Source organism: Ammospiza caudacuta, chromosome 10 (assembly GCF_027887145.1).
Source record: "Ammospiza caudacuta isolate bAmmCau1 chromosome 10, bAmmCau1.pri, whole genome shotgun sequence".
In the NCBI taxonomy this organism is placed as follows: Eukaryota; Metazoa; Chordata; class Aves; order Passeriformes; family Passerellidae; genus Ammospiza; species Ammospiza caudacuta.
The window spans coordinates 10,447,964-10,458,656 of NC_080602.1; the positions used below are offsets into that span (position 1 = coordinate 10,447,964).

The window sequence follows — 10,693 nt, forward strand, 5'->3', positions numbered from 1 at the left end:
GCCTATATGCACAAGTGTGCAAGGACTCCCTTGATCATGAGTGCAAGTGTGTGTGTAGACGTGAGTGCAAGTATGTGCATGAGGGACACACATGCACGTGTGTGCAAGTGTGCAAGGCTCCATATGGACAGGTGTGCATGCATGTACACAAGTGTATGCATGCAAGCAGCTATATGCACATGTGTGCCAGTTTGTGCACAAGGACCCACGTGCACATGTGAGCGAGTGCATTTGTGCATGTGTGAGTGCACCCGTGCAAGGACCCTTAATGCATGTGTGCGCACGAGTGGATGTGAGGACCCACAACCACGTGTGTGCAAGTGTGTGCTCACAAGCACACACGTGTTTACAAGCACACACACACGATGCCCACAGCGCACACGTGTTTACAAGCACACACATAACACACACCAAGTATTTACAAGCACACACATAACACACACCAAGTATTTACACCTCGCACACACGCTTGCAGGCACACACCCGATGCACACACGTGTTTACAAGCACTCACACACGCCATGCACACAGGTGCCCGCCGCTGTGAGTGTGTCCCAATAAACTCCCCTGGCTGGTGCCGGTGCCCACGGGTGGGTTTGGGACGTGTGGAGCACAATCCTGCCGGAATCCGGGGGCTTGGCGGCTGCTCCTCGCCGCCGCTTGGGTTTATTTTTAAACCCGTTGGCCCCGAGTGATTCACACGCTGCCTGTTCCCTGTTCCCTGCTCCCCGGCAAGTTTTACACGACCAAAATAGATGTTCTGGAAGGAACGGGCCACCCGGCAAAGCCGCGGCGGGGAGAGCGGGGCGCTCCCGGGATCCCGGCCCGTCCGGGGCTGGAAACGTCACTGAGCCACCTCCGTGAGGGCGGGTTTGGGAAAATGCTGGTGCAGACACCCCGGGAAATGGGATCATGGGGGATGTTTAACCTGGATCACACCAGGCTTCAGTATTGGGGTCCTCCGTGGGTATCCCAAGCCCTGGGGGCTCTCACACCTGGTTATGGGGGAAAGGGAGCCCAGCAAGGCAGAAGGGAGGGTGGAATGAGGGCAGGGAATGGGATAGCATCATCTGTGGGAACAGAGCAACATTCTTTTGAACAGAACACCCATCCCAAAGCCAGGGTCCTGCTTGCCCCAGCCCTGCTGGCAGCAGCTCCCTGCAGTAACAAAAGCACCCAGCCAAAGTACCACGTTACAGCACGTTGGGAAGGGAAAAAAATGAAAAAAATCTGATTTGTAAAAATAGGAGGCAGTAATAACTGTTAATTCACTATTTTTAATTTCAATTTCAGTCATGAAAGGTTTCCAGCTATAACAGTGCATCTCACTCACTTAAGACCAAGACACACATAAAACAGTCCCAGCCAGCCGGGATTTCTCCCTGACAGATTCCCTGCTTTCAGCTGAATGCCGTTTCCAGCACGGCAATCCCAGCCATGGAAGGACAACAATCACACCTGTCCCAGATCTGTGGGACAGCAGCAACACTGGTTTCTTCTCCAAGGTAAACACCATTGAAACCAACCCCTCTGGATGGAGGAGACCTGGAGCTGAGCTTCCCACCCTGAGAGTAACAGAGCAGGAGGAGGATGGGTCAGATGGCCAAATTCCAGGCAGAGGTGACAGCCTGAAGAGCTGAGCAGAGATTTTGTAGTGTCCATGCACCACTCAGCAGATTTGCAAGGGCGCCTCAGAGGGGCTCCAGGGTGTCATCTGCTGAGGAAAAGTCACAGGAGGTGGCAGCAACCAGGGTTTAGTGCAGCAGAGGTGGTGGCTTGCAGGCCTGGCCATCAGAGGAGACAGAAGGGACAAGGACAGGACCTCACAGCACAATGTGACTGCAGAAGCAAACCCTGGGACAACAGCAGAGGCTAAGCACAGTTCATCCAGCTGAGCAGGCACCCTGCAAACTCCAGAGCTGCCAGGATGATGCTTTTCCAATAGCATCTCTGGAGCAAGCCCTACCCATCTCCTGCTAACCCTTGCACAGTGTCCCAAGCCCCAGATGAGCAGGAATAGGCACCTTTTTCCTCTTTGGGGTCATTTATTTATAGATTTAAAGAAATAAAAATAGAAAAAGAGGTAAAAAGTGCATGCTGAGGCAAAAGAAATGTTCATTGTAATGAAGCCAGAGCAGAGGGTGGGGTGGGAAGGGGTCCCTCTGCCCTTCTGAGGGGGGAACACTCCTCCTGCATGCACAGAGACAGGGCAGTGGGGCTCTCCTTCAAACCTCGTCAAATTCATGCTCACAGTATCCAACGTAGAGAGGCTGTGCCTGGACACCACGCCTGGGAAGAGAACAGAAGGATGGCATCAGGGAGAGGGCACAGGCAGAGACACCACCAGGTCTGAGGGTGTCCAGTGGCACAGGGTGGCTGTGGGTGTCCCGTTTCAGGTGTGACAAGGAGAGAGTGGTTTTCATCCTGTGCTTATAAACTCAGTTTTTTGCTCATGTGTGGGAGCACGGGGTGAGGACAGGTTTCCTGGGGAAGCTGGTGCTGCAGGAGGAGCGGCAAGAGCTGACAAGTCCCCTCCTTCCTCAGCACAAAGCCCTCTCCTCGCCAGAGCCACCAGCCCACGCCAGCAGCAGGAGCGCTCCTCCAGCGCTGCACAAAGCAAGCTCTGCCCACGCACAGGCAGCACAAAACCCAGGGCTTTCCAGAGGAACAAGGGTCATTTTGCAGCAGGGCAAGCCCCTCTCCCTCCTGCCCTCCCAGGGTTGAGCCCAGAGCAGCAGGGCAAGGGTGTTGCCCCAGGATGGTTACCCGAGCAGCGTGCAGCGGAACTCCGCCAGCCGGGCGTACGCGTCCTGCACGTTCCCAACAGTCTCATTGCTCCAGAGTCTCTCAGCTACGGCCCCAGCTCTTGGCCTTGAAGACAAGGGACAGGCAGTCAGGACAGGGGGGAGCTCACAAGATTCTTACCTGAAGCCCTGAACTCCCAAGCACTTTCCTAACCAGTGTCCTTCCACACACAAAGGCTTCAGAGTATCCCAAGATCCGTTCCTGGACATGTGCCCATCAGGAGCAGACCAGGGTGACAGCACAGAGGGGTGTTAAACACAACCTGGTTGCAGCAGCAGGTTGTTACAGCTTTGCAAACTCCCATTTCAGCCCAGTGAAGCTGTTACCAGCACAGGGAGGACAGGGACAGTCACCATGTGCAGACCAAACCCATGAGTTCAGCCCACGACACTCGATGGCAAAGAAAAGGGATGCAAGCCCAGCCCCACACAACCCAAGGGACCTCCCTGTGGTCCCTCTTACCAGAGCCTGGGTGTCAGGTTGGTGACATCCACATATTCACCCCACATGCAGGCCTCGCCACCGATCACCAGGGCCTTCTGCTTAGGGCTGCCTGTGGAGGGGACAGCAAAACAGCCACTCCTGGCACTGCACCTGAGTGCCAAGGCAGCTGCCATGCAGAAAGGGGCACAGGGAACACACCTTCAAACATCAAGGGCTCCACCTTATAGGCTTTTATCCAGTCCTGCCCGTAGGAGATGCGGTTGAGGTACCAGGGAGCAGAGAGCAGAGCCCTGTAGCCAGACCTGGTGACATTGGCGATCTCGTTCAGGTACTGCAGGTCATTCTCCTTCCACACATGGATGATGGTGTCAGGCCTCAGCTGAGGAGCACAGGTGAACACAGGGTAGGGATCAGTGCAGTGACAGGAGCATCACCTGCTCCCCTGAGCAGAGTGCCCTGACCCCTCCACACCCCCAAAAGGAAGCTGAGGCAGACTTAGGCTTCATTTCTGAGCCACTCCCCATCTGGTTTGCAGGAACATTTGCAGTGTGTCCTGGGAAGGGTTAAAACCTGCACCCTAGAGCAAGCAGAGCATTGGCAGCGGTGTGACAAAGCCAAGATGAGGGCAGCTCACTGGCAGCACCATCTTGAGACCGACCACACTCCCATTGCAGAGTAACACCCACCAGCCCCAGAGCACACAGTGTGTCAGGGGGTGCTGGCACTGTTCACCCCAGCACAGCCCCCCCCAGAGCACACAGTGTGTCAGGGGGTGCTGGCACTGCTCACCCAGCACAGGCAGCTCTCACCTTCACGTCGTTGTCAAACACCTCCTGCCACACAATATAACCTTTGCCAAGGGAAGAGACGATGTCCAGAAGCCTGGAGGGGGAAAAGTACCAAGTTTTGGGTGATCTCACTGATTTCCCTCTTTGGTGGTTACATACAGCCTAAGGAGCAGCACAGATATTCCCAACACCCTCAGCAGGATGTGGAGGTGCTTCTGAAGGAGAAGAGAAAGAGCACAGCCCCTTATGGGGCTTCTTTCTCCTCAGCCCCAGGCTTTTTTGTGGTCAGTCTCCCACTAAAATGTTCCCTTTTGGGGTCAGGGAGACATGACCAACAGGGAAGCTCCTGGAAAGGACATCTGGTGTCCCCAGGACAGGAGACATTTGAGCTGGTCACACAGTGCAGCAGCAGGCCCTGGATGTCCTGTCCTTACCTCTGGATGTAGAAAGACTCTAATTTTTTGTAATCTTGACCAAAGCCCATCTGAACCATGAAAGCACGGATTTCTGGATTGGATTTCCTGTGCACCAAAGAGAAGAAATAAAACCATTGCAACCTTAGCTTTGCAGTAAGGTCAAGGCATGGTCAAGACCCTCCCACATCAGTCCAAGGCTTACCCAGGTATTCCAGACCTGTGGCTGGACCATCACCAGCACCAGCAGCTCCCTACATTCAGCATCACCATGAGCACAGAAATCCCAAAAATCCCAAGCACCACCACTACCCCTGCCCTGGGAGACCAGGACACCAAAGCTCATGACCAAAAATCTATGGGCTGAGACTCCAGTCCCAAATACTTACCCCCAGCCCCCATCCAGACTGATCTCAAACTCACCAGCACGTGAAATCCACCTCATCACCACCGAGGTGGAGATAGAAGTCTGGGAACACAGCGCTGATCTCTTGGAACAAACTGGTCACAAACTGGTAGGTGCTGTTAACAATGGGGTTGATGGGCCCATAGACTCCAGAAGGACCCTGGCCCACATAGCAGGGAGTCAGGAGGCCTGGAGCACCTGATGATAACAAATGCAGGATGGTGAGGAAGGGGCAAAGTGTGGCCATATCATCCTCTACAATGCCCCTCAATCCACAACTTAGGGCCTGTCAGGGGACAGGAATGGAGGGACAGCCACAGTTCCAGCTGTCACCACACACACGGAGAATTCTAACATGGGCCCTGTCATTTGGAGGCAGGGAAAGGAGAGAAAAAAACAGTGGAATGTTATCCTGGAGCTTCTTGCACTTCTAGACATAGGAGACACAGTCCCTGGAGTAGATAGCAGTGTGTCAGGACTGGGACACAGCTGAGCAGAGCAAGGAAGCTTGGCCAGCTGCACCCTCAGTTAAACACAAGATCTTTGCAATAAGCCATGATCTTAGTTTTGAAAGCCATGATCTTAGTTTTGAAAGAGCAGATGCTCCCATAAAAAAAACACCCAGCTTGGACCCAAGAAAAGATGGAAATGTTTCCCTTTGAATTTTGCTCTTGAAGTTGGACCACTGGGTCCCACATCCCCCAAAAAACGGTTTGCTCCTCATCAAAGGCAGCCTGTGGGACACTGCTGCCCACACCCAGCTTTTAGGGTGCAGACTGAAGCACCCATTCCTGCCCCTGGGACAGCTCCAAGTCTCCTCAGGGCAGCAGCAGGCAGGGTGTGCTCCTCACCTGGCCCCCAGGAGAGCGTGTGGCCGGGGGTGTCGAACTCGGCGATGACTCGGATGCCGCGCAGCCGCGCGTACTCGATGACACTGCGCACGTCGCTGGCTGTGTACACGTGGGTCATGGCATTGAAGGCCCCCTGGGACACAGGAAAGCTCAGCGCCTTGCTCAGGAGCAGAGGCAGGGATCTGCTCATCTGAACTGGGCTTTACATGGTGATCATTACCTGCTTGCTGAGCTCTGGGAACGTGGAACTCTCATAGGGGAATGATGGGTCGTCCACAATGTGCCAGTGAAACACATTGAACTTGTTGTAAGCCATGACGTCCTGGGAAGGAACAAGACAAAGATGAACATGTCCCATCCCTTCTGAAAGGTCACCCAGCTTGACACAGATAGAGAACAAGGTCCTCCAGCTCCAGAAGGACAAGGCAGAGTCCCTAAATGCTACCCAGGATCCAAGAGAGATTCAGACACCTCTCTCTAAACACAAAAGTTGCACAGGGTCGGAATACTTCTGCTTAGTAAAATCCCAGTTCTCCCTGTAACTGAGCCACTGGTGGAGATCTGGGAGTTTTATTCTGCTTGGGATGAGCAGAGAACCAGCACCCACCCTTGCCAGTGTTTTCCCTTGCCCTAGAAACAACTCAGCCCTGAAGAGTAACCTGGACTGCAGGGATCCAAAATATCTCAGAGTGTTCTTTTTAACAAAGGCAGCTGATAAATCACCCAAACAAGGGAGCTCAGTTGTCACAGGGGAAGGGACACCCAATTAAGCCATTTCATCTCCCAGCATGGATGTCCTACCAGAGTTTCCAGGATAGCTTTCAGAGGCAGGTAGTGACGAGAGGTGTCCAGCAACAGTCCCCGGTGAGGGAAGCGGGGAAAGTCCACAATTTCTGTCTCATTGATGTAGTACTGCACACAGAAGACACGAGGAAGATCTGAGCAGGATGTTGGACAAATGGCCATTAGCAAGAGACACTGAGGGTCACCATTGTCCCCAGGGCTGGCAGGACAGAGGTGCCCTCGCTGCCCAGAGTGCAGTGTCCAGAAAAAGCTGCAGCACTTCTTTACCCACTCAGAAGGCAGGGATCTGGCTGGATCCATGAATTTCCGCTTGGCCCTTGCCAAGGCCGTGCCCACTCATCCCAAGCATCCCAGCAACCTCAGTCTGTCCCCATGGGGGCTGGGGCACTATGGGGAGCTGCCTGCCCCCAGGGGATGAGGCCAGGACTCACCATGCCATTTTCATCTCTCCCAACAAGCTGGCTGAATGTTTCCAGGCCTGCAGGAAAACACACAGCCCCTTTGTCAGCACAGACACCCCCAAAGGAGCAGAGCTCAATTAACAAAGTCTATGGAAAGAGAGAGGCACTGGAGACATCCCCACAGGCCCGAGGCAGGGAGAGTGGGAATGCCCTGTGGGAAGCACAGCTCACCTCGGAGAGCTCCCCAGATGGTCTCTGCTGAGAGCAGCATGGAGCCTTTGGAGACAGACAGCTTATCTGAAAAACAGCATCAGGGGGATGTCCCACACTGCCACGACAGCACTGGGCAGGGCTCAGTACAGAACTGCACCCCCAGACCCCAGAGAACTGAATTTTGGCCCTCTCTTGCTGTTTTAATCCTCTCTCCACTGCTTTATCAGCACCCTCAGGAATGTCCCTCCTGCCCTGCCCCAGTGTCTCAACAGCAGGGAATTTATGCCCTCCCCAAATCCAAGGGTAACTGCACAGTGCTACTTCCCAGTGACAGGCACAGAAACAGCCACATTCCCTCTCACTCCCAACCCTGTCACTTACAGCTCTCGCTGGAGTCCAGGCTGGGAAACCCATCACAGCCTGGAGTGGAAACATAGACGAGAAGACTGGAGCAGGGTGTTTCCCAGGACGACTCATTCTCTGCAAAGGACACAGACCATGCACATCAACCCCATCCCAGCTCTTTTCCCTGCTTCCAAGCCTACCACCATCCTCCCAGCCCAGCTAGGGATGGAGGCAGACACAGGCACCCCTTCCTGCACCCCAAAACAGACACCATGGTGCTCAGCAGGGGTTAATTTCAACACAACCAAGCAGAACATGAGCTGATCCCAACCTGTGAGGAAGCCCACAAGGAAGCTTAAAGGAGCACACAAGAGAGGAGAAACATCAGAATACAGACTAGCAGCAGCCCCTGAAGTTTCCTGGACACCAGTCCTGGCTCTTGGCTAGTGAAAGCCTCTCCAGGAGGGTGAAGAGCTTCTTGTTTCCAAGATCTCCCGGCACTGCAAAAAACTACAAGCCCAAGAGCTCTGCTCTACCCAAACTTCTTGGAAAAGGGCAAAGAAAACGTGAATGTTTCCACCTTCTTTTTAAAAAGGGTGGAAAATGAAGCTGCTAAACTGGGCTGAGTTAGAGGCGATCAAAAGGTCTCACCCAGCTCAGAAAGCTCCCAGCTGACTTCACCTTCTGCAGAGCAGGTCCCAGGTGTAGCAGCCAGAGAAATGAACCCAGTCACATTTAGACCTCAAGCAGGAGCTCTAAGCACACTTCCCTAAATGAAGAGCACTTCCAAGGATGCACAAGCCTGAATTCCCACTTGAGTCACTCCCCCATTCCAAATGGATACTCAACCTTCATTGGGGTACAATGGACTTAGAGCAGTCAGTTGCCGGAAGGAACATGGGGTGGCAGGGTGGGACCCTGCTCATCCCAGCCAAGGTCTGTACCTACACCCCACAGCATTCCCAAAACAGCCAAAGCTCAATGTGGTCACTGAAAATAAGGAGTTTGGCTTTGAATGAACCAAGAGCACCAAGTTTCCAGAGAGACTGTGGCACTGCCAGCATTTCAGAGAAATGCAGAGAGCCCCTGCTCCACAGCTCACAGGAGCTCACAGAAATCCCGATTTCTCCATGAAGGGATGACGAAACCTCTGCAGAGAGAAGGAAAACAGCTTGAAGCCAGCCCTGTTTTGAGCTTTCCTCTCGGCTGCAGACAAGCTGGTAGCCAAGGCAACCTCACAGATGTGCAAGCAGCACAGCAAGACCTGCTCCCTCCGCTCGGGAAGGCGGCTGCTCACCGGGAACAGCCGCTCTCAGGCCTGGCAGCACTCATTCTGCTGAGGAGCCCCCACAGAATTGGTCCCACCATCACACACCGTGTTTGAACCTGCTGGCTGAGGTGCTTCCCAACCCAAACACGGCCCCCAAAGCCAAGGTGCAGACAGACACCACCACCAACCACACCTGCAAGGCAGCCCAGCCAGAAAATGCTTTCTGCCATTTATTTCCTCTATTAATACAAATTATTTCCTTTCATCCAAGGTTTCCACTGCCTGTTCTTACTAACCACCCATGCAGAAAAAAACAACCAAAAAAAAAAAAAAAACCTGAAGGAAAAGAGGGGAAAAAAGGCCTTAAAATAATTTGTGTAGCTTGAACATCAGAAAGCAGGGCATATGGAAAGTGATGAGTGTGAGCTGGATCTTGTGATCGCAGTGTTGCTCCAAGTAATTTGATGGTCACATTTCCCCTCTGAGTGGAACAGGAGAGCGTGAATAATTAGATCAGCTGTTTTTAGTTCCTAGCAGCAAAAGAGAACCAAGAGGAGTCTTTCTGGCTCTCAAATCAAAATTTATTTCTACTTCTACTCACAAGAGTTGAAGAAATAAAATAAGCCAAAGGGTTCTCTGTTTCAAACCTGCTTTTTTCAAAGTATGATGTACTCAAGACAAAGCCAAGCGGCTTCCAACACTGCCACCCTTCTCTGCTTTGATCAGCAGCGACAGAGTTCACACTGACATTTAAAACACTCGGGAGCAGAGTTACTAGCTCTTTTTGATGAATGAAGTGCTTCATACTCCCTGCATATAGCACTTCAGGCTGCAGCAGACCCACGCAGCTACTGAGCGTCCCTGCATGTCGGCTCCACAGCCAAGAGATTTCCTGCAGCTCATCCCAGGCAAGCAATGGGTGCTGTCATGAAGAAGTCTGGGTTCAAGAAACCTTTAGAGCCTGTCCTATAGCAAATCCAGACTCTCAAAGCTTTTGCCTTTCCTCATCTTACCCTACAATTTCAGGATTAATCCAGGAGCTAATCCCTCCCTGGCAGAAAAGCCATGCTGCCTCAGGACTTTCAGCAGCTCCACTTTGGCAGAGGTGTCCTGTGGCACAAGTATGTACTTGGAAGAACACACACAAAGCAGCAAGTCTTTCCTCAAGGTGAGACCTCACACAGGCCACCGAGAGCTGCTACGACTGAGAACAGCCAAGACTGAGCAGTAACCCTGAAGCAGGAATGGCTGCAAGACTGGGAGCAGCTCTCCCTGCAGCCACAAGAGAAGGAAGTGAAATGAGAGATTAACACTACCTGGAGGAAGCAAAAAATGAAATAGAGAAAACTCTTGATAGCGAGAGCCGAAATCCTGGCAGAAGGACAACTAGTGCCGTGCCAAACTCGATTAGATTCCTTCCACACGTGCCATAGGCATTGCTCTCCAAATCCCAACCCATCGCTGCCCTTGCCACCAGACTCCATCCAAGCCACAACTCCCACCCCACCTGCCGCCGCAGAACTAAGGGGAGGCACACGGCCACCAAACCCCGCGGTCTGACCCCAAAATTAGGAGGGTGTGGGGGGCTGTTTAAGCTCAAAGCCACGGAGAAAAAGGGTCAGCGCCCGCCGCGGCCCTCACCGGTGGCACGGCCGAAGAGCAGCGGCCAGTACCGCTGGAACGCGGCGTCCAGCACGGCGCAGCCCGGCCCCACGGCCGAGCCGTCCGCCACGGCGAAGCGGAACCGGCGGGCCGGCACCGGACAGCGGCCGCCGCCGGGCGGGAAGCTCTGGGCCTGGGGCTGCGGCCACACGGCCCCCGCCGGGCCCGGCAGCAGCAGCGGCGGGAGCAGCAGCAGCCGGAGCAGCGACAGCTGCAGCGCCCGCGCCGCCGCCATGTCGCGCCCGAGCCTGAGGGAGGCGGCACCGCCCGACAGCGGGGGGCCGGGCGGCC

The 10,693-nt window shown here is 53.9% G+C and overlaps 1 protein-coding gene across 3 annotated transcripts; it reads right to left on the minus strand.

Annotated features, from left to right (window-relative positions):
- Nucleotides 1-1,296: 1,296 nt before the first annotated feature.
- On the minus strand, nucleotides 1,297-10,637 carry HEXA (hexosaminidase subunit alpha). Of its 3 annotated transcripts, none has more exons than XM_058811438.1 (15): nucleotides 10,382-10,484; nucleotides 7,507-7,605; nucleotides 7,144-7,209; nucleotides 6,943-6,989; nucleotides 6,509-6,619; nucleotides 5,928-6,029; nucleotides 5,708-5,840; nucleotides 4,874-5,054; nucleotides 4,472-4,558; nucleotides 4,059-4,131; nucleotides 3,448-3,628; nucleotides 3,268-3,358; nucleotides 2,767-2,871; nucleotides 2,232-2,289; nucleotides 1,297-1,565 (listed from the first exon to the last, which is right to left on the minus strand). In XM_058811438.1, the coding sequence occupies exons 3-15, from the start codon at nucleotides 7,181-7,183 to the stop codon at nucleotides 1,401-1,403; spliced, it is 1,374 nt and encodes a 457-aa protein (XP_058667421.1). In that variant the 5' UTR covers nucleotides 7,184-7,209; nucleotides 7,507-7,605; nucleotides 10,382-10,484; the 3' UTR covers nucleotides 1,297-1,400. The 3 variants fall into 3 exon arrangements, with proteins under 3 accessions (XP_058667421.1, XP_058667422.1, XP_058667420.1); XM_058811439.1 differs by lacking the exon at nucleotides 1,297-1,565 and adding an exon at nucleotides 1,572-1,854; XM_058811437.1 differs by lacking the exon at nucleotides 1,297-1,565 and having other exon boundaries at nucleotides 2,026-2,289; nucleotides 10,382-10,637.
- Nucleotides 10,638-10,693: the final 56 nt, after the last annotated feature.